Here is a 24,900-nt window from a genome sequence, read left to right as displayed (position 1 = left end):
TTACTCCATTTCCAGATCTTGTTTGTCTTCCTGTAGTATTTCACAATCCACTTTTTGTTTAATGACTCTGCACAGTTTCGCATCGTCCGCAAACAGATTTATGTAGCGTTTCACTCCCTCTGGCATGTCGTTTATATATATATGAGAAAAAGTATTGGCACCAATACTGACCCCTGTGGCACTCCGCTGTCTACTGTTCTCCACTTGGACTTCATATCTTTAACTATGGTCCTTATTTCTCTCCCCCTCAAGTAATTTTTCATCCATCTCAATGTGCTTCCTTTTAAGCCACCCTTCTCCTCTAACTTCCATAGTAATCTTCCATGTGGCACTTTATCAAACACCTTTTTTAAATCTAAATAAATACAGTCAATCCATCCCTCTCTCTCTTGTACTTTATCAACTATTCTAGAGTAGAACTCAATACATTTGTTACACATGACCGACCTTTTCTAAAACCAAATTGGCTATTTGATAATAATTTGTTGTCTTCAAGAAACTCAATCCACTGCTTCTTTATTACTTTTTCACACATCTTGCATATTACACTAGTTAGTGATACCAGTCTGTAATTTAAAGGTTCTTCCTTCCTTCCGCTCTTATATATGGGAACCACCTCACCGAAACAATAACTTACTCCCAGTGAGATCTAATAGCACTAGTTCAGGAGGTGCTGTGAACCTTCCATTAAAGTTGTGATCTCATTGAATGTTTCCCTTTATGTCTCACAACTCAAGGGGGTAGTCACAGCCTACCCTCAAAAGACAGCTCTCCTTCTTCACACAAAACTACATGCACTTACCACACATACACCCTTCATTCCAAATAAAAATTTTAAAGAAAAATGGGAATCAAAATAAACAACGCCTCGGAGTCCCCCTCTGGGGAGGGAACCAAAACTATCCCCAGGTTGGACACCTCTCCTGTTGAAGACCACAAATGCCTTGACACCTCCCTCAACTTTTTCTACATTAACTTCTGCAACATTTGCAGTCTTAGATCTAATTTTCAATCTGTGGAACACCACCTCTCCTCTACTAAACCTCATCTTCTTTTCCTCACCGAAACACAGCTGTCTGAGGCAACTGACAGTAGCCCCTTCTCTGTTCCCTCCTACTTTCTCTATTCTCATTTTCATTCAAGGTCGCTCTACTAGTGATCTTCTGGCTTTCCTTACTGAGTCTTGGTCATCCTCTTTTAGAGATTTGGGTGAAACTTTTGCTGTTGCATTAGACATATCAAAAGCTTTTGATAGAGTTTGGCATAAAGCTTTGATTTCAAAACTGCCCTCCTACAGCTTCTATCCTTCTCTTTGCAACTTTATCTCAAGTTTCCTTTCCGACCGCTCTATTGCTGCTGTGGTAGACGACTATTGTTCTTCTCCTAAACCTATTAATAGTGGTGTTCCTCTGGGTTCTGTCCTGTCACCCACTCTCTTTCTATTATTCATTAATGACCTTCTTAACCAAACTTCTTGCCCTATCCACTCCTACGCTGATGATACCACCCTACATCTTTCCACGTTCTTTCAGAGACGTCCAACCCTTCAGGAAATTAACAGATCACACGGGGACGCCACAGAACGCCTGACTTCCGATCTTTCTAAAATTTCTGATTGGGGCAGAGAAAATCTAATAGTTTTCAATGCCTCAAAAACTCAATTCCTCCATCTATCAACTTGACATAACCTTCCAGACAACTATCCCCTCTTCTTCAATGACATTCAAATGTCTTCCTCTTTCACAATGAATATCCTCGGTCTGTCCTTTGCTCATAATCTTAACTGAAAACTTCACATCTCATCTCTTGCTAAAACAGCTTCTATGAAGTTAGGTGTTATGTGGCGTCTCCGCCAGTTTTTCTCGCCCCTCCAACTGCTTACTCTGTATAAGGGCCTTATCCGTCCCTGTATAGAGTACTCTTCGCATGTTTGGGGTGGTTCCAGTCACACAGCTTTGCTTGATAGGGTGGAATCGAAAGCTCTTTGTCTCATCAACTCCCCTCCTCTGACTTACTGTTTTCAGTCTCTTTCTCACCGCCGAAATGTTGCATCCCTTTCTATATTTTATCGCTATTTTCATGGTAACTGTTCTACTGATCTTGCTAATTGCATGCCTCCCCTTCTCCTGCGGCCATGCTGCACAAGGCTTTCTTCTTCCTCTCATCCCTATTCTGTCCAACTCTCTAATGCAAGAGTTAACCAGTACGCTCAATCATTCATCCCTTTCACTGGTAAACTCTGGAACTCCCTTCCTGCATCTGTATTTCCAAATTCCTACAACTTGTCTTCTTTTAAGAGGGAGGTATCGAGGCATTTGCTCCCCTAATTCTCACTGACAGTTTTGGTACTTTTTGTACTCTTTGGAGAGCCAGCGCTCAAGTGGGCTTTTTTCTAATTTTCTTTTCTTTGCCCTTGGCTGGCCCTCTTCCCTACGTAAAAAAAAAAAAAAAAAACTCCACTGGCACTGTCCCATTTTCTATTGACCATTTTATGATGTTGTATATAGGACTTGCTAGTTCTTCCCTACATTCTTTCAGTATTCTGCCTGAGACTTCATCTGGTCCCATTGCCTTTTCCTTATCTAGTTCCGTCATCAACTTTTTTATTTCAAGCTTGGTTACTTTAATCTCTTTCATATGGACAGTCTCTCTATTACCCTGTGGTCTTTCAAATTTGGATTCCTTAGGAAAGACTTCATGAAATTTACTATTTAACAGTTCTGCCATACTTTTTGGGTCTTCCAGCATTCCGTTTTCTCCTTTTAATGTTTCTATTTTTTTTTTTTGTCTTATTTTTCCATTTATGAATCTGTAGAACAATTTTGGTTGTTCCTTACATTTTTCGACAATGTCCTTTTCATAGTTCCTTTCTTCTTCCTTTCTCACCTTAGCATATTCATTTCTTGCTGTTTTGAAGTTTTCCTTATTTTCTGGATTTCTGTTTTTTCTCCATCTTTTCCATGCTCCATCTCGTTTCTCCTTTGCCCTAGCACATCTTGCATTAAACCAATCTTTCTTTCCTCCTTCTTTAGGTCTATATTTCGGGACATATTCCCTGACTCCTGTTTTGTATATTTCCAAAAATGTTATATTTCTCTTGAACCGGTTCTGAGTTTTCCATTTCCTCCCAGTTTACGTTTTTAAAATAGCTCTTGAGGTTCTCAACATCAGCCTTTCTGTAATTTAATTGGTCTCCTTTGTATGATTCATCTCTATCTTCCTTTCCTTCTTCTATATCCATTTCTAATATTATATGGTCACTCTTTCCCAATGGGCACTTATATCTTATATCATCATTAATTTGTATATCCCTTGTAAAAACTAGGTCCAATCTCGCCAGCTCATCGTTTTTCTCTGAATCTTGTGCATTCCTTTACTCTTTGGACCATCAAATTATCTATCATTAGGTTCAGGAATCTATCTCCCAAAGCATCTTCCCACTTTCATAATTTTCCAGGTCCACCTCCTTACAGTTGAAATCTCCTACCAATATCACTTTTCTCCTTTCTTTAATGATTCTTGTAAGACTCCTTATTGTGTCATTTATCATGTCTTTATATTCTTGGTTAGTCCATGAGTTTGTTTTTGGTGGCACATATGTTCCAATGATTGTTAACTCTTTTTATTAATATGTATCTTAATATACAGTATTTCTGATTTTCCCTGCCCAAACTCCACTTGATTTACCACTATCTCCTTCCTTAACATCATCATGACTCCTCCTCCTCCTTTACCCATTCTGTCCCTCCTCCATATATTATACCTTTTATCTATGTCTATTTTTATTGCCTCATTTAACTTTGTTTCCACCAGGCATACAATATCTGGTTCTTCTTTCTTTATATAATCTCTTAATTCTAATTTACTAGATAAAATCCCATCTATGTTTGTATACATCAGTGTTAGGCCGAAGGTTGGACCTTCTGAGGGCAACAGGGTGGCTTGGCCCTGTCGGGAAGAGCAGAGTGGGGAAGAGGGAGCAGGCGAGCCAGACTGGGACAGATAGTAGTCAGGATGGGCAGAGATGGCAGGTTGCGAGGGGAAGGAAAGCGGAGGCAGTTAGGGATGATAGGACTAAACCTGTTGAGTGTGAAAATAGGTTCGGTTTGTTGGAAGGGGAGGGGGAGAGTGAAAGTGGAGTGAATGAAGTGGTTGTGGTGAGTGAAAGGAGAGAGAAGGGGGTAGAGGAGAGGAGGAGGAGGGTTGTGCCTAGCACACCTCATGTGTGTGTGGTGGGTGACTCTCAGGTTAGGTACTTAGATAGCACTTTCTGTGGGAAAGACAGGGATAGGAGGACGAACGTGTGTATGCCTGGTGCAGGTGTGAAGGCAGTGAGTGAGGAGGTGCAGAAGAGGGTTGGGGGGATGGAGAGGGAAGGTGTAGTAGTTTTGCACGTAGGTGGGAACGATGTCAGAGCAGGTGGGTCAAAGGAGTTAATGGCAAGATTTCGGGAAATGTTAGGCAAGATAAGGGAGTGGTAGGAGGTGTGTAGTGTCAGGAATCTTGCCTCGTGTGTATGTTAGCAGGGAATGGTTGTCTAGGGCCATTGGTGTGAATGATCAGGTAAAAGGGGTGTGTAAGGATGTGGGTGTCAGCTTTGTGGATGTATGGGATAGGTTCTATGGGCGAAGGGATTTGTATGCTAGGGATGATGTGCATCTGAGCAGGAAGGGTGTGGATGTGCTGAGTGGATGCCTGGTGGGGGGAGTTGGGATGGAGTGTAGGGGGTGAGGTAGCAAATGCATTCCAGATGAAAGATGTTAGACATAAATTAGATAGGATAAACAGAGATAGTGAAAAGTTTAGGAAAGATTTCCAGGTGCAAATAGGAGAGAATAAGATTAGGATTCCAAATAAGGAGACAGCATCTAGGAAGGTAGCAGGACTTAAATGTTTTTATGTAAATGCCAGGAGTCTTAAGAACAAGAAGGACGAGTTATCTAGTTATATAGTTGAGGAGGACTTAGATGTTGTATGTGTCACAGAGGCATGGGTAAATGAGGAAAAGTTTAGGGAAAATAGGAAAGAATATGAAGTAGATGGATACATTATGTATCTACACCAGAGAATTGGTAGGATAAGTGGAGGAGTAGTTATTTATGTAAAAAAATCCTTCATTTCCAGTCAGGTTAATGGTATTAAGGTAGATAACAGAGTAGAGTCTTTATGGCTGGATGTTAGAGTAAACAAAAGTAAGGTTATTAGAGTAGGAGCTTTTTATAGACCACCTAACCAGTCAGCAGAAGTAGACAACCTTATGGTAGATGAGATAAATAGAAGGTGTACTAGTTAGACAGTTATCTTAGGGGATTTTAATCTTAAGTCAGTAAACTGGGAGAGGATGGTAGGAGATGCTAGTGAAAATAAGTTTATGGAAGGTTTTCAGGATGGTAGATAAACCTACTAGAGGGAGGAAGGTTTTAGACATAGTACTAACAAATATTAAGCATTGTTTACAGGAAGTTGAGGTAGGAGAGACTTTAGCAAACAGTGACCATCATATAATTAGATTTATCATTAATTTCAGTAGGGATGATATAGTGAATAAGACTAGAGTCCCAAACTATCAGAAAGGCAATTATGGTAATTTACATCAGTTATTAGGAGAGGTAAACTGGGAAGATAGTATTGGAAATAAAACTGCACAGGAGATGTGGGATATTTTTAAGGTTGTAGTAAAGGGTATAGTGATGCAGTGTATCCCTTACAAAGATATAAGGCAGAGAAACAGGAAGCCATTATGGTGGACTCACGAGATAGGTAGCCAGTTCAGAGAGAAGAAGAGTGCATATAGAGAGTTGCAGAAAAGTGGGGAAGATGTAGATTTGATTAGGTACAGACAGGTCAGGGATGATTTGAGTAAGGTTATAAAAAAAAAAGTAAAAGGCAGGCAAAGATAAAACTAGCTAGAGCTGGGACTAAAGATCCAAACAAATTATATAGTTATTACAAGGTCAGTGATAAAAGAAATAAGGATAGGATTGGACCACTCAGAAAAGATGGTGTAGTAGTGGATCAAAATGAAGACATGGTAGAATTATTGAATGAACAATTTTCTTCAGTATTTACAAGGGAAAGAATAGGAAATCCTGTTACAAACAGTGCAACGAGTAGTTTAAGAGCTTTAGAAAATATTGATATAAAACCGGGAATTATTAGGAAATTTATTCTTGAATTAGACGATAGGAAAGCTAGTGGTCCTGATGAGCTACATGCCAGAGTACTTAGAGAGGGTGTAGACAGTATTTCTGAAGCACTTAAGTTAATCTTTGAAAGATCACTTAGGTTTACTGAGATACCTCAGGACTGGAAGTTAGCTAATGTTACTCCAATATTTAAAAAAGGTTGGAAGGATGATGCGAATAATTATAGACCGATCAGTTTAACTAGAATGGCATGTAAGATACTAGAGAAAATCATTAAGGGTAGTATTTGGGAGCATTTAAATGAGAATAGATTAATTAGAGATACCCAACATGGCTTTAGATCAGGGAGGTCCTGTCTTACAAATTTGCTCGATATCTTAGAATATATTACCAAGGAGTTAGATGATGGAAATAGCATTTTTTTTTTTTTTTTTTTTTTTTTTACGGTAAGGCCTATAGCGCCTGTAGGCACACTTGAAGAGTGTATGGAAAGCGCTGTTCAGCTTCCCATTAGTGGCGCAGGCAATTTTATTTATAGTGGTACCCATATTAGGGGCTTATCACCACCCAAGCTCATCTTGAGTGTAACCACCTAGAACCTGGGTATCATGGTGACATGTAGGTAATTTTAAACCACTTGACAAATGGCAAAGTGTTTTAAGGCTGTACGTGGTGGGATTCGAACTTACGCATGGACATCTGCCCGATCCCACGCTCACCACCTTATCCACTATGCCACCACCTCCCATAGATGTTATATATCTAGATTTTAGCAAGGCGTTTGATAAGGTACTGCATAGGAGGCTAGTGTACAAATTGAGACTACATGGGATAGGGGGTAGGTTAGTTGATTGGATTAGTGAATGGCTTTCTGATAGGAAACAGAGAGTAGTATTAAATGGGGCAATGTCTGAGTGGAAGGAAGTGGTTAGTGGGGTACCCCAAGGATCAGTGCTAGGACCTCTTCTTTTCTTGGTGTACATTAACGATTTAGATATAGGAATTAGTAGCAAAGTATCAAAGTTTGCAGATGATACTAAGATAGCATGTGCAGTACAGGGTGAAAAAGACAATTACAGAATACGAGACCTGGACAGGCTGATAGCATAGGCAGACAGGTGACAGATGGAGTTTAATTCTAAAAAGTGTCAGGTTATGCATTTAGGTAAAGACAACACAAACTTTAGCTATGAGATGGAGGGATGTTGGCTAGAGGCAGTAGAGGAAGGAAAGGATTTAGGATTAGTGATAGACAGGACTATGAAATTTTCAAAGCAATGTTTAGAAGTAAGAAATAGGGCAAATAGGATCCTGGGTTTTATAAATAGAAATGTTAGTTATAAAAGTAAGGAAGTGGTGCGTAGCTTATATAATTCCTATGTTAGGCCCCATTTAGAGTATTGCATACAGGCCTGGTCACCCCATTATAAGCAGGATATCAACATGGTAGAAGCAGTTCAGAGAAGAGCAACTAGGATGATACCAGCATTAAAGTGCCTGGAGTATAGAGATAGATTAAAGGAATTAAACATGTTTTCATTTGAGAGGAGATGTATAAGAGGGGATATGATAGAGTTATTTAAAATGTTCTCAGATACAAACTATATAAATGTGAGATCTTTCTTTACCTTAGAGGAGGGAAATAGGTCTAGAAATCATGGCAAGAAGATTAGAAAGCAAGGCTGCAGGTTAGATATAAGAAAATATTTCTTTAGTCATAGGGTGGTAGACTTCTGGAATGCATTGCCAGAGACAGTTGTAAATAGCACTAGTTTGACAATGTTTAAAAACAGATTAGATAAGCACTTAAATTTATTAGATTTATAATTATGTATAGCACTGCATGATAGTTTTTATAAGAAATTTACTATAGTTAAACAAGACATGATCCCCATGTATGGGGATCACAGATTGTAGAGGATTTCGCTGCAGGACTTAGCCCTGTTAATGGGCCAAATATTTAGAATTAGTATATAATGTATTGTGTACTTGTAAGTGTATCTTTAAGTACTGATGACAAGGTCGCTGTGCAACTGATACAGAATAACCTAGATGGGCCCTGGTGGCCCTTTGTTATCCTATTATTTATGTTATGTTATGTTATGTTATGTTACATCATTTTTAATCTCTTTTTCTTATCATTTTTAGTTAAACTTGCTCTATTTTTTTCTCTTCCTTCTCTTTTATATACTATTTCCTTATCCTGTCTCCTATAATTCTCCAAAAAAAATGCCTTCTTCTCCTCCTCTGACCTTTCATTATTTTTTTCTCTTGCTTCTGCCACCAGTTCATTCTGTCTCTTCCTTTCCTCCTCATTTCTATTTTTATTTATATATATATATATATATATATATATATATATATATATATATATATATATATATATATATATATATATATATATATATATATATCTTTGCAACCTTCTGTTTCTCTGAGTTTTGTTTTTCTATATAGTACTTCTTCTGCTGCTGCTTGTGATTTTAGTAATATCTCAATTGGTCTCACTGTTCCTTTTTGATATGGTCCCACTCTATGGATTTCTTCTACTTCCTCTTCTAAGTTCTGTCTATCCTCGTCATTCAGATGTTTTAGTAGGTGTTTTACTGATTTCATTTCGTCCTTTTCCCTTCTTGGTCTATATTAAACATTTTTTTCTTTCAGTCCAAAAATAATTACACTCTTTTTCTCCACAATTTCTCTTACTAAATTTTTTTTTTCTTGAGGACTCCTATCATTTTGTTTGTCATATTTTCATCTCTTTCTTTAAACTGTTCTTGAAATACTTCCTGAAATGATTCCTTGTCTTTCTTATCTTAGATTCTCCATGCCTGTACTTCTTTTTTAATCATGTGTTGTACTCTTTTTTCTTCTTTGTTAACTAGATCTTTCAGCTTCTCTTTTTCTTTCTCGGCTTTACCGAGTCCTTCTTCCATCAATTTCTTGTAGTTAGCTATTTGCACTTTTAATTCTTCATTTTCGGTTCTTAACCTAGTTTCGTTTTCTTCCACTCTTTTTATCCTTTCTTTCAATTTCTGGAGCTCTTTATCCTGTTCTTCATTCTCTTTCATTCCCATACTCTCCTTTATCAATTTATCTAATTTATGTTCGATAGTCAACACTCTATCAAATAGTGAAGTATGCGCCGTATCAAAGCCTTTGAATGCTCTTTCTCCCTCACCAACATAGTCATCATCAGTTTTCATTCTTTTCCGTGTCTCATACCTGCATTTAGATGGAATCTCTTTCTCACTCATGATTTTGTAACACTGTATTCATGAAAAAAACGAGTCCACACTAATCGCCCAGGCCACTGCAAACCCAAACAAAGGTAGTGAAGATCAGCTGATTCTCGGGAGCAATGGTGTTGCATCCTTCCTCGACCGCGTCTCACGTGTGTGTGTGTTAGGGCTGGGCAGGAACCGGTTCTGGAACCGGTTCCGACGGTTCTAAGACGCCTTGCTTGGAACCGGTTCCGACGGTTCTAAGATGCCTTGCTTGGAACCGGTTCCAAGTCTTGGGACCGGTTCCGTCTGAACGGTTCCTCATGAGTACTGATGGCCGATTCTCTGAGATACAAATAAAAAACAAATATACAGTGTTTGAAATATGCAGTCATGAGAATTGTTCAGAAAGTTCTGGAAACGTTATCTACAAATGAACGAAATGGTGTGTATGTGAATAGAGTCCCTTCATCCAGTAAAAAAAAAAAAATCGCATGAGAGATTTGAAAATATTCCGTTCATTATGGCCATTAGTCGTCACTGATTTAGTGTTGCCATATGCGTAATAATTTCTTAGCACTCTGATTGGTAGATGTCCAGTAACATCAAGACAGGGTGATGGCAAAAAAAATAAATAAATAAATAAATAAATAAATAAAAAAAAGGTGAAACTGTGAGAGAGGCGAGCGGAACCATGAAAAGGCAGGCAGAGGCGGGACCATCAGGCGTCAGGGACCGCCAGCTAGGTGAGGCTGCGAGAGAGGCGCGCGGGACAGTGAGGAGAGTGGAACCGTGTGGAGAACTGAGACTGTGAAAAGAAAGTGGAACCGTGAAAAGGCAGGCAGAGGCGGAACCGTCACGGACTACCAGTGGGGAGAGGCACGCGGGACTGTGAGCGCTATGCTTGGAGCTGGGACCGTGAGGCAGAGCCGGAACCGCATCGACGTATATTTGCAGTTAGTTGGAGCTGCCTGCGACCGCAAGAGAAAGGGGAGCCGGACTGCCTACCGCCTGGGATTATTATTATTATTATTATTATTATTATTATTATTATTATTGTTGTTGTTGTTATCATTATTATTATTATTAGCATTACTATTATTATTATTACTATTATCATTATTATTATTATTATTATTATTGTTATTATTATCATTATTATTATTGGTATTATGATCATTGTTATTATCATTATCATTACTGTCATTATTATTATTATTATTATTATTATTATTATTATTATTATTATTATTGCTATTATAATTATCATTATTATTATTATTACTATTATTATTATTATTATCATTATTATTATTATTATTATCAATATTATTAGGGAATTACCATACTCAATGTTACTGCTAATACTACTGTATTATAATATATATATATATATATATATATATATATATATATATATATATATATATATATATATATATATATATATATATATATATATATATATATATATATATATGAGGCGGTAGAACCAGTTCCGGAACTGGTTCCCAAGGTTCTCACTGCTCACAGAATCGGAACCGTAGGTTCCAAATAATACGGTTCTTGCCCAGCCCTAGTGTGTTTCACTGTTTGATCTGCTGCAGTCTCTGACGAGACAACCAAACGTTACCCTAGGGAACGAGCTCAGAGCTCATTATTTCCGATCTTCTGATAGGCCTGAGACCAGGCACACACCACACACCGGGTCAACCAGGTCACAATTCCTCGATTTACATCCTGTACCTAATCACTGCTAGGTGAACAGGGGCTACACGTAAAAGGAGACACACCCATATATCTCCACCCGGCCAGGGAATCGAACCCCGGTCCTCTGGCTTGTGAAGCCAGTGTAATTCACTGTTTGATCTGCTGCAGTCTATGACGAGACAGCCAGACGTTACCCTACGGAACGAGCTCAGAGCTCATTATTTCCGATCTTGGGATAGGTCTGAGACCAGGCACACACCACACACCGGGACAACAAGGTCACAACTCCTCGATTTACATCCCGTACCTACTCACTGCTAGGTGAACAGGGGCTACACGTGAAAGGAGACACACCCAAATATCTCCACCCGGCCAGGGAATCGAACCCCGGTCATCTGGCTTGTGAAGCCAGCGCTCTAACCACTGAGCTACCGGGCCGTGTGTGTGTGTGTGTTCTGGTTGCCTTCACTGCTTAACCATTACTTCATTCACTTATATTGTCTGAGGCTGTTTGTGCAATAAATCAATCAGTCAAATTAAATAATTCTCTCTCTCTCTCTCTCAACTGTCAAGTCACTATGATATGATTTATCATATCCTGGATTGAGTGGAAGGGAGAGGCCAGGAGAGAGGGAAGGAGAAGGAAGGTTGATTGTTGGACCTTGTGGTCTTTGCTTGTCTATTTGTGAGTCCTTTAGGACCGTGTGTGGGTTATATTTCACCTGCAGATTAAGGGATTGTATCTTCCTGTATAAGTAAAATTTTTAAATTATTCCCCATGCTTCATTTCTTTTTTACATAAAATCTGCAGTTGCCAGTTCTTAGGGAAGATGAAATTAAGAGTGCATTCTGGTACACATCTGTCTATCTCAACTTGCACACTGGTAATACATCATTTTCAATTCAGAAAAGAATCTGCCAAAACTTTCAGACATCTTTGTTAAGTACTGATATGTTGCATAACATAAATTTGCACTTTTCCCCACAGTATGGTACCTTTTGAGAATTTGACAAGTGATGGCATCCCTATGCTAGTGTTCAGGGAGTTACATGCATAACTCTCCTCCAAATGTTACTGTAATAGTTATTATTGTATTTATAAGGTAATGGTTTAAGAAAGTAGCCTTAGCTTAGCTGATTTGCTGCTACAATTACCTTGCCTACAGAGAGTAGTCTATTGGCCTCTGAACGCCAGCAGATGCCTGTAGTAAGGTTTTTGTGCTCATTGAAAGCAGCCAGTGGGATGTAAGGACGACGGATATCCCATACATTGATGCTGCAGTCCCACAACAAGGCTGAGCTGGAGTTGGGCATAAAGGAATTAGTACCAAGTCTAGAATTTGAAAACTAATTACAATTTATTTTCGTTGGGTACAATAAACCTTCACAAAATAAAGAAAAAAAAAAAAGGAAATGCCATTCTCATGGAAATGTAGAAGAAGAAATGATAAAATCATGGATGAAACTGAATAAAAGAGTTTTCTGTATTATAGCTAATAACTTTTGTTAGGACAATTTTGGTGGGCTTTTCATATTTCCTCACTTATAGGCTGTCAGCTGTTTTGTATGGAATTCTATTGTTTAGAAAATATAAGACAAAAGACATATAGAGGGTAGCCAAGACAAAATGGCCACACACACACACACACACACACACACACACACACACACACACACACAAATTTGTACCAATAAGACAACATAGAGAAGTTGGAAAGCAGGACTGGTTTAACGATAGATATGAAAAGGCTAGAACAAGAAAAGAGGATGCATGGAAGAGGTGGAGAAGGAAAAGATGGATTAAGCAATGGGAAAGTTACAAAAGAGCAGGAAATGAATATGTGTTGATTAGAAGAGAAGAAAGAAAGAAACAAGAAAAGGATATAATTGATAAATGTAAAGACCAACCAAGGCTTTTTTACAGACATGTGAACAACAACATCAAAAATAGAGAAAGTATTGAGAGTTTAGAAGTAAATGGAGTATGCAGTGAAGATCCCAGGGAAATGGCAGAGGCTATGAATGGATGCTTTCGGAAGGTATTCACAAAGGAGACTGCTTTTGACAAAACACTGGTAATGGAACAGAAAGGGATTATGAAGGAGTTTCAAGTAACTGTGGAGGAGATCAAGAATATGATGGGGAGTTTAGAAGTGAGAAAAGCTGTGGGACCTGATGGGGTATCAGGATGGATTTTAAGAGAATGCAGGAGCAACTGGCAGAAAAAGTTTGTGAAGTAATTGATGCCTCATTAAGGGAAGGTGTAGTGCCCCAAGACTGGAAAAGAGCTAACATTGTCCCAATCTATAAATCAGGTAACAAGAGAGACCCATTGAACTATAGACCAGTGTCACTTACAAGTGTGGTAGCTAAGATGTGTGAGAGGGTGGTGAAGAATAGATGGACAGACTTCTTGGAGAAAAATGACATACTTTGTGAGTGTCAATTTGGTTTTAGAAAAGGGCGTTCATGCACGACAAACCTGATATGTTACTATTCGAGGGTGATAGATGTAATACAGGAAAGAGATGGTTGGGCTGATGGAATATATCTGGATTTAAAAAGGCCTTTGATAAGGTACCACACGGAGACTGATCTGGAAACTTGAAATGGTAGGAGGAGTGCATGGCAGTTTACTAAAATGGATGGAAGACTTTTGGTAGGAAGAGAAATGAGAACAATAATTAAGGACAGACCATCAGAATGGGGCTTGGTGGAGAGTGGAGTTCCACAGGGATCAGTGTTGGCACCAGTAATGTTCGCGGTCTACATAAATGACATGGTGGATGGGGTGTCCAGTTATGTGAGCCTATTTGCAGGCGATGCAAAATTGTTAAGAAAAGTGAGATGTGACAAAGATTGCGAACTACTCCAGGAAGACTTGGACAGAATATGGAAATGGAGCTGTACATGGCAAATGGAGTTCAACACGACAAAATGCAAGAAAATAGAGTTTGGCAAGAGTGAAAGAAGAATCAGAGTATGTACAAGATAGGAAATGAAGACATAAAACCAGTCATGAAGAAAAAGACCTTGGGGTGACAATTACCAATGACCTATCGCCAGAGAGACATATAAACAAAATAATTGGAGAAGTATTGAACTTATTGAGGAACATAAGAGTGGCGTTCGTATATTTAGATGAAGAAATGATGAAGAAAATAATTACTGCAATGATAAGACCGAGGCTTGAATATGCAACAATACAGTGGGCTCGAACTTAAAGAAACACATAAGGAAACTAGAGAAAGTACAGAGGGCTGCAACAAAATGGTGCCTGACTTAAGAGATTTGACTTATGAAGACAGACTGAAAAGAATGCAACTTCCGACCCTGGAAAACAGAAGAGAAAGGGGAGACCTGATAGCAATATACAGAGTGATGATTGGCATGGAAAAATGGATAGGGAAGATCTGTGTATGTGGAATGAAAGAATGTCGAGAGGGCATGGGAAAAAACTAAAATGGCCACTTATAGGAGAGATGTGAAAAAATATAGCTTCCCTCATAGAAGGGTGGAAGCATGGAATAGTTTAGACGTGGAAGTGGTCAACGCAAGGAATATTCATGATTTTAAGAAAAAGCTGGACATTAATAGATATGGAGACGGGACAACACGAGCATAGCTCTTTTCCCGTATGTTACAATTAGGTAAATACAATTAGGTAAATACACACACACACACACACCGTCGCCATCGTTGAGAGAGGACGGCTCGTCTCCGGCTGCGTACAGGAAGAAAGAAAATTCCTATGGTATTACAGGGCCCGGGTAACTCTAAGTTTAGAGTCCGTAAATGTCCTACTGTCTCTTAGTGTTGAAAGTGAGTGATATGGAGAGTGATCCCTGAGAAGGGAGTGTGGACAGTGATCGCTCTGGCCGTAATCAGCTGACAACAACAAAAATGGCGTCCAGGCAAACTAGAGACTTCGAAGGTTTTATTACTACGCCAAAAGGACTGCAGAAACTTGACATGGATGCAAGACTCCAGGCGCTGGAGAGTAAGTTCCTAAGCATTTTGACAATAGAAGAAAAACTGGATAGAGTTCTAGCCGAGAATGATTCATTTAAAAAAGAGATCTACTTGTTTACGCTAGAGAATAAAGAGCTGTTGAAGGAAAAAGTAAAGATGGAGAAAGAAAACCAACAACTAAGGAAACAATGCGAAGAAATGAAGGCTAAACTCATGGAAATGGAGATAAAAATATCCGAAGGGGACTTGAAGAAAGAGGAATGTCTTAATCTAATTGACACTAAGATGAAAGAAGTGAATCATGAACATCTGGAGGTACAAAGGTCGTTTTAGAGATAGTAAAAAAGCAGGAAGAGGAAAATAAAGGGATTACGCAGAGGGAAATGGTAAAGGCACTAAAGGAAAATGAGTATGTGGTGAGAGATATCACTGAAAAAAAAAAATGTGTGATCAAAATAGGATTACGGGAGAAAACTAACGGGAACTGGCAGGACAGGAGGGATAAGGAAAATGACAAGATTAAGTCTTTACTGAACAAGATCTCTGTGGAAGAAGAGGACCTATATGCTGAGGTAGAAGAAAGTGTTATATTGGGAGCTTTTGAGGAAGGCAAGAATAGACCATTAAAATTTAAATTAAAGTCTCAGGTGGCAGCGGAGGCCTTGTTGAGGAGGGCTTGGAAACTTAAGGACTCTGAGGAAACCAAAACCATTTACATAAGAAGAAATATGTCACAAGATGAGAGAATGAAGATGAAGGAGCTAGTATCTGAAGTGAAGGAGAGGAATGACGAAAGAACAGAGGAGGAAAAGATCAAGTTTTTTTGGAGGATGAGAAATGGGAGGCTAAAGAAGTGGTGGATAAAACAGACGGAATAGGCATTAAATGGAAGAACGAGACTAGGAATGGAATAAAAGTGACTTACACGAACATAGATGGATTTCTATCTAAGAGGCTAGAATGTATGGATTACCTAAGAAATAACAAACCGGACATAATGTGTGTAGTGGAAACTAAGCTAAGGCCCGAAATAAAACTAGACTGGTTTGTTGTAAAACACTACAAAGTATGGAGAAATGATAGAAAAAATAAAGGTGGTGGTGGTATAATGGTTCTTACTAAGCCTATTTGCAGACGATGCAAAATTGTTAAGAAAAGTGAGATGTGACAAAGATTGCGAACTACTCCAGGAAGACTTGGACAGAATATGGAAATGGAGCTGTACATGGCAAATGGAGTTCAACACGACAAAATGCAAGAAAATAGAGTTTGGCAAGAGTGAAAGAAGAATCAGGAGTATGTACAAGATAGGAAATGAAGACATAAAAACCAGTCATGAAGAAAAAGACCTTGGGGTGACAATTACCAATGACCTATCGCCAGAGAGACATATAAACAAAATAATTGGAGAAGTATTGAACTTATTGAGGAACATAAGAGTGGCGTTAGTATATTTAGATGAAGAAATGATGAAGAAAATAATTACTGCAATGATAAGACCGAGGCTTGAATATGCAACAATACAGTGGGCTCGAACTTAAAGAAACACATAAGGAAACTAGAGAAAGTACAGAGGGCTGCAACAAAATGGTGCCTGACTTAAGAGATTTGACTTATGAAGACAGACTGAAAAGAATGCAACTTCCGACCCTGGAAAACAGAAGAAAGGGGAGACCTGATAGCAATATACAGAGTGATGATTGGCATGGAAAAATGGATAGGGAAGATCTGTGTATGTGGAATGAAAGAATGTCGAGAGGGCATGGGAAAAAATTAAAATGGCCACTTATAGGAGAGATGTGAAAAAATATAGCTTCCCTCATAGAAGGGTGGAAGCATGGAATAGTTTAGACGTGGAAGTGGTCAACGCAAGGAATATTCATGATTTTAAGAAAAAGCTGGACATTAATAGATATGGAGACGGGACAACACGAGCATAGCTCTTTTCCCGTATGTTACAATTAGGTAAATACAATTAGGTAAATACACACACACACACACACACACACACACAAACACAGAAGGAAGGAAAATACCTATGGTGTTACAGGGCCCGGGTAACTCTAAGTTAGTGTCCTGTTAATGTCCTACTGTCGCTTAGTGTTGAAAGTGAGGGATATGGAGAGTGATCCCTGAGAGGAGAGTGTGGGCGGTGATTGTTTTGGCCGTAATCAGCTGACGATAACAAAAATGGCGTCTGGACAAGCCAGAGACTTTGAAGGTTTTATAACTATGCCAAAAGGACTGGAGAAATTAGATATGGATGCATGAATCCAGGCACTGGAAAGTAAGTTCCTAAACATTTTGTCCATAGAAGAAAAACTGGATAGAGTTCTAGCCGAGAATAATTCGTTCAAAAAAGAGATCTATTTGTTAACGTTAACGAATAAAGAGCTATTGAAGGAAAAAGCAGAGATGGAGAAAGAAAACCAACAACTAAGGAAACAATGTGAAGAGATGAAGGCTAAACTCATGGAAATGGAGATGAAAATATCCGAAGGGGACTTGAGGAAGGAGGAATGCCTTAATCTAATTGATACCAGGATGAAAGAAATGAACCATGAACATCAGGAGGTACAAAGGTCGTTTAGGGAGATAGTAAAAAAGCAGGAAGAGGAAAATAAAGGGATTACGCAGAGGGAAATGGTAAAGGCACTAAAGGAAAATGAGTATGTGGTGAGAGATATTGCTGAAAAGAAAAAATGTGTGATCATAATAGGATTGCGGGAGGAAACTAACAGGAACTGGCAGGATAAGAGGGATAAGGAAAATGACAAGATTAAGTCTTTACTGAACAAGATCTCTGTGGAAGAAGAGGACCTATATGCTGAGGTAGAAGAAAGTGTGAGATTGGGAGTTTTTGAGGAAGGCAAGAATAGACCATTAAAATTAAAATTAAAGTCTCAGGTGGCAGCGGAGGCCTTGTTGAGGAGGGCTTGGAAACTTAAGGACTCTGAGGAAACCAAAACAATTTACATAAGAAGAAATATGTCACAAGATGAGCGAATGAAAATGAAGGAGCTTGTAACTGAAGTGAAGGAGAGGAATGACGAAAGAACAGAGGAGGAAAAGACCAAGTTTTTGGAGGATGAGAAATGGGAGGCTAAAGAAGTGGTGGATAAAACAGACGGAATAGGCATTACATGGAAGAATGAGACTAGGAATGGAATAAAAGTGACTTACACGAACATAGATGGATTTCTGTCTAAGAGGCTAGAATGTATGGATTACCTAAGAAATAACAAACCGGACATAATGTGTGTAGTGGAAACAAAGCTAAGGCCGAAATAAAGCTAGACTGGTTTGTTGTAAAACACTACAAAGTATGGAGAAATGATAGAAAAATAAAGGAGGTGGTGGTATAATGGTTCTTACTAAGGAAGATCTGATAGTGAAGGAGGTGAACTATAGTAAGAGAAATGAGGAAGTGATAAGTATGCTTATAACAGATGGCAAGAGGGACATTAATATTATAACAGTATACATACCACCCAGAACCAGTGCTTGGGAATATGAACAGTATCAAATGGTGATGAGAAATACTCTAGACAGAATGAAGCAAGAACTCATCAGAAAGGATAGAGTGATGATAGTCGGAGACTTTAATTGTAAAGAAATAGTGTAGGAAGACTACGAAGTGGTGAACGGTGGTGAGTGGGCAGAGGAATTGTTAAAGGTAGCAACAAATAACTTGATAACACAGTGGGTGAGATCACCAACAAGGTGCAGGGGACAAGATGTTGCAGCAAGGTTGGATTTGGTATTTACCAGGGGCATCTCTCTAAAAGAGGAAATTGAACATAAATGTCCCTTGGGAAGAAGCGATCATGGTGTCCTAAGCTTTGAGCTGGATATGGAATTAAGCTCGAATAAGATTGTGGAATGCAGGGAGGAAAAATTAAATTATATTAGGGCAAATTATAACCATATAAGGGAGTTCTTTAATGAAATTGACTGATCCGTGGTATACCAGGAAAGGGATATGCAATTGAAATACGATAAATTTATGGATTTGTATAACTCTGTTGTGAAAAAGTTTGTGCAGTGGTTTAATAGAAATTGTGAAGAAGCAAAAAAGAACAAAGAAAAGGCATGGAAGAAACTTAGAAAAACAGTGATGTATTATCAAGAGAAGTTTACAAAACAGCAAGGAATAGATATGTTGAAGTAAGGAGAACAGCACAGAAGGAACATGAACAGAGGGTGGTGGAAAACTTTAATAAGACCCCAGTTAGAATATGCAGCATGTGTCTGGTCACATATGAAGAAAAGTGTGAAGAAGGTGGAAAGGGTACAGAGGCTGGCAATAAGGATGGTACCAGGACTCAAGAAGTTAGACTATGAGGAAAGACTGAGGAAGCTGGGGCTGACCACATTAGAAGAAAGAAGAACAAGAGGAGACATGATAATTATGTATAAATTGGTGAACAGGATTGACATACTGGACAGAGAGTTGATAAAGGTGACCACAAGTAATCATCTCCGAGGACATGGAAAAAAGCTAATAAAAGATATCTGTCTAAATGACGCGAGAAAATACAGTTTCCCGCATTGTAGCATTGATAAGTGGAATAAACTAAGCAGTGATGTCGTTGATGCGGTGTGTGTCAATCAGATGAAAGAGAGATATAACAGGAATGGACAAGGAGACAGGTCACAGAGAGCTTAGCTCGGGCCCTGTAATACACAAATAGGTAAATACAAATAGGTAAATACACACACACACACACACACACACACACACACACACACACACACACACACACACACACACACACACACACACACACGAGACACGATCAAGCACGGATGCGCGGACCGACGCTCCTCACGATTAGCTGATCTCACTACCTGATGTTGTGTTTACAGAGACCTGGGCGATTTGTGTGACTTGTGTGGCAATTGTTTCCAGGAATTACATTGAAAGACAGCATGAGTAAGAAACAGTTTACACCTAAATGCAGGTATGAGACTAGGGAAGGATTGCAAGAAGAGGATGAATATGTTGATGAGGGAGAACAGAGATTCGGAGGTTTTGATGAGGCAAGCACCACCCTCCACAGGATAGTTTTAGCATTGGAAAGAAAATTAGATAAATGGATAAGGGAAAGTATGGGAAGTAAAGAGAACGAAGAACAGGAAAAAGAGTTTCTGAACTTGAAAGAAAGGATAAAAAAAGTGGAAGAAAATGATACAAAACTAAGAGTAGAAAACGAGGAACTGAAAAAAGAACTAGCCAAATATAAAAAACAGATGGATGAAGGACTTGATAAAGTAGAGAAAGAAAAAGAAGACCTGAAAGATCTAGTAAACAAAGAAGAGGGAAGAGTACAGGATATGATTAAGAAAGAAGTACAGACATGGAGAGTACAACATAAGAAAGACAAGGAAAATTTTCAGGACGTGATTCAGGAACAACTAAAAGAAGAGATGAGAATATGGCAAACAAAATTATAGGAATCCTTAAGGAAAAAGAAAATCTAGTAAGAGAAATTCCAGAAAAAAGAAGAGCGTAATCATATTTGAACTGAAAGAAAAAAAACGTAAAATATAGACCAAGAAGGGAAAAAGAGGAAATGAAATCAGTCAAAGACCTACTAAAAAATCTAAATGACAAAGATAGGAAGAACTTAGAAGAGGAAGTACAAGAAATACATAGAATGGGACCTTATCAAGAAGGAACAACGAGACCAATTAAGATACAGGCAACCCCCACTTAAACAAAGGTTCACACAACGAAATTTCACTACAACGAAGGTTTCATTTTACTACCATCTGATCGTTTAACGAACACCAAACTCGCATTAACAAAGTTTTATCCAGGTAATTTTTTCCAAGTTTGAAAGCCCTGCCCCTTATCACGCAAGCCAACAGACTTTTGAATACACCATCACTTCTCGTGGACAACACGTGCACCATTCACTCCCCCTGTTCAAAACAATAACAGCGTCAGCAGCAGCTCGTCTTCCCTCGCTCAACTTACCACCAAAACGCCCTGCAATGTCGCCTAGCATTGCTAAGAAAACTAGGAAGTCTCTTACTCTCGAAGTGAAGCTGGATATTATTCACAGACACGAGAGAGGTGAGAAAACTAATTTCAAGTCAGCAGATTCTATTAAGAAGGCTGGTAAGATCATATCTTCCTTGCAAGCTAAAAGAACCACCTGAACTCATGACTCTACAATGGATAAAATGGAAAGCCTTGTGGAAATGTGGTACATAAGTTTTGTATGTGATACAATGATGTGCCCTTTGTTTACATTCCACAGGTTGCCGGTTAGTGTCTTTCCCGTTTCACTCTCCCTCCCTACATAAATTTAAGATCATCAACATTACAAAGTTACGTACATACATACATTAGTGTACATTATAATGACTTAAATTAAATTGCCTACATGTTTAACTTCATAATTTTTACTTTCATTAAACCTTTCACTGTACTATGATGTACTCTCACATTGTTTACTCTCAATGGAAGTTCAAGTCAGGGGTTAAAATTGTTATAATTGGTTCACTTAATGAAGTTTCGCTTCATGAAGGGTTTTTAGGAACGTAACCCATTCATTAAGCGGGGGTTGCCTGTACTATTAAAATCACAAGCAGCAACAGAAGAAATATTATATAGAACAATAAAACTCAGAGAAGCAGAAGGTTGCAAGGATATATATATATAAAGAAAAATAGAAATGAAAAAGAAAGGAAGAGATACAAAGAACTGGCAGTAGCAGTAAGGGTAAAAAATAATGAAAGTTCAGAGGAAGAGAAAAAGGCATTTTTTTGGAGAATTCTAGGAGACAGCATAAGGAAATGGTATATAAAGTAGAAGGAAGAGGAAAAAGTGGAGCAAGTTTAACTAAAAGTGATAAGGCTAAGAGACTAAAAATGATGTATACAAACATAGACAGGGTTCTATCAAGTAAATTAGAATTAAGAGATTACATAAAGAAAGAAGAACCGGATATTGTATGCCTGGCTGAAACAAAACTAAATGAGGCAATGAAAATAGACATGGATAATAAATATAATGTATGGAGTAGAGACAGAGGGGGTAAAGGAGGAGGAGGAGTCATGATAATGTTAAGGAAAGCGATGGTGGTAAACCAAGTGGAATGTGGGGATGGAAAACCAAAAGTACTGTATATTAAGATGCATATTAATAAAAAAAGAGTTAACAATCATTGGAACATATGTGCCACCAAATACAAATTCATGGACCAATCAAGAATATAAAGACATGATAGATGACACAATAAGGAGTCTAACGAGAGTTATTAAACAAAGGAGAAAAGTGATATTAGTAGGAGATCCAAATAAATACAGTCAATCCATCCCTCTCTATCTTGTACTCTGTCAACTATTCTAGAGTAAATTTGTTACACACGACCAACCTTTTCTAAAACCAAATTGGCTATTTGATAGTACTTTGTTGTCTTCAAGGAACTCAATCCATCGTTTCTTCATAACTCTTTCACACATCTTGCATATTACACTAGTTAGTGATACCGTATTTAGAAACTCCTGTTGGTCAAAAGAAACTAACAGATGATATTTTGGACAAGGATTTTTTCGGGATTCAGGGACGAATGAGGTAATATGGGAAGGCTAATCAATGTAGAAAGGGAATTAAGGTATATGAAGGAGGTGATGCCCAGTCTAATGGACAAACAGGACCGAGTTATAATGGAAAACACAAACCTTAAATTGAGATTAGCAGAATGTGAGGTCAGTGCAATAAATCAGGGATTGAAAGAGGAGATTCAAGAAATAAAGAATTAAAATGACATACTAAAAGCCTCATACCAAGATTACGAAAACTCCTTACGAAGCTTGCAGGTTAAAGTGCAGCATGGGATTGTGGACAGGGCAGAAGGTGGATTGGGTGATAACAAGCTGAAGGAACTACGAAATGAATGGAAACAAGAGCAAGAAGAGGAAAAAGCTAAATTTTCAGACTGTAAAGAGACAAATTCAGGAGAACACAAAAGTCGCCGTAATTGAAGTTATTAAAGAGAAAGAAGACCTGGTGCGGGATACAGTGGACAAGAAAAAAAGCTTTGTGATTTTTGGGATGAAAGAAAAGAAAAATTCAAATAAATTCATGAGAGAAGGTGAAGAGAGAGACTTGGCCAAAACTGTTATCAAACGAGTACAAGACAGCACACAAGAATTACACCAGGACATGGAGGAAGTGATCAGACTAAGAAGATATAGTGAAGGGGGTAGGAGACCAATAAAGGTGACAATGAAATCCCAAGTGGCTGTAGAGAAAATTATGGCTAGGAAAGGGAAGCTGACCGATGATGTTGAACACAAATATATATGGATAAAAAGAGATATGAACTTAGAGGAAAGGGAAAAGGAGAAAGTGCTGAGAAGTGAAGCTAAGGAAAAAAACGAGGAAAGGACAGAGATAGAGAAGAATAATTTTTATTGGAGGGTTCTGGATATGAGACTAAAGAAGTGGTACCTAAGGATGAAAGACGAGGTCGTGAAGGAGGCAAGAAATTGAGAGGGACTTATACTAATATAGATGGATTGTTATCAAGCATATTGGAAATTCAGGATTATTTGAAAGAGAAAAAGCCGGATGTAATGTGCATTGTTGAAACAAATCTCAGAGGAGAGATTCATGTCAACTTTTAAGAGGAGGGATATAATACCGGGAGGAGAAACAGGAAGGATAAAGGGGGAGGAGCAGTGCTAATAATGGTTCATGATAATACATGTGTGGAGGATGTGTAATATGGTAAAAACAAAGTGGAAGTAATGGGAGTAACAATCAAAATAGAAGATTTGAAGAAGAGAAAAATTATGGTTACATATGTTCCGCCAAATACTAATACATGGGGAACACAAAAACATAGAGATATGCAAAGAGAGGTGATAAAGTGCCTAGATAACACGATAAGAAGAGATAGAAGAATACTTTTAGTTGGATACTTTAACTGTAAGAAAGTAAACTGGAGAGACATGGAAGTAATGGATAATGCTGGGCAGTGGAGTGAGAAAGTGTTATAGTTGACTATGGTTAATGCAATGGACCAGTGGGTGGAGGAGTCAACAAGGTACAGGGGGGGGGGAAGAAGAACCATCATTACTTTACTTAGTTTTCACAAAGAAACCAGAGCCCCTCCAATCATACAATACCTTAGTCCAATGGGGAGAAGTGATCATGTGACATTAAAGATGCAAATTCAGGAAGAAAATGAGATAAATTACAGGGAGGACTATAAAGGAGAAACATTAAATTATGCAAGAGCAGATTTTGAAAAATTAAGGATCAATTTGCTGATATTGAGTGTAGTAATATTATGTACAGAAAGACAGTACAAGGGAAATATGACATATTCTTACAGAAATATAATGAAGGGATAAAAAAGTTTGTACCTGTTCATAGAGTTCATAAAGAAATACATGCTTGCTACAATGCTAGATATATACAAGCAAAAGGCAAAAGATAAAGCATGGAAGAAACTCATAAAGCAGGGAAATGACTATAAATGACGGCAGTACAAAGATGGCAGAAATAAATATATTACAGCAAGTAGAGAATAAAAAAGAAACTTTGAGAAAGATGTAGTGAATAAAAGCAAAGATGAACCCAAACTTTCCTACAAGTTTATAACGGCAAAACAAAGAATAAGGAAACAATTGAAAAAATAATTAAAGAAGGGAAGACATACCAAACATAGAAGGAAATGTGTCAAATAATGAATGAGAGCTTCAAAACGGTGTTCACTGCAGAAGATAATTTAACAAAATCTAATAGGACATTGGATTGCCAAGGATTACAGGAGATTGAAGTGCATAAAGATATTGGAAGATCATTGGATAAGTTGGAAGTCAAG

The 24,900-nt window shown here is 38.3% G+C and overlaps 1 protein-coding gene across 4 annotated transcripts in view; it reads right to left on the bottom strand.

The window, feature by feature from the left end:
- LOC123516785 (GATOR complex protein WDR24-like) overlaps positions 1-24,900 on the bottom strand; it is a 334,605-nt gene that overhangs the window by 171,322 nt on the left and 138,383 nt on the right. For all 4 annotated transcript variants that reach the window (XR_006678279.1, XM_045276440.1, XM_045276441.1 and 1 more), the window contains one exon: positions 12,236-12,380. Coding sequence is in view for 3 of the 4 variants with exons in the window: in XM_045276440.1 (XP_045132375.1) it covers positions 12,236-12,380 (145 nt within the window). In the remaining variant the exon portion in view is untranslated. The remainder of the gene's footprint in view (positions 1-12,235; positions 12,381-24,900) is intronic.

Source organism: Portunus trituberculatus, chromosome 41 (genome assembly GCF_017591435.1).
Source record: "Portunus trituberculatus isolate SZX2019 chromosome 41, ASM1759143v1, whole genome shotgun sequence".
Taxonomy (NCBI): Eukaryota; Metazoa; Arthropoda; class Malacostraca; order Decapoda; family Portunidae; genus Portunus; species Portunus trituberculatus.
This window is presented reverse-complemented; position numbering and strand designations above follow the sequence as displayed.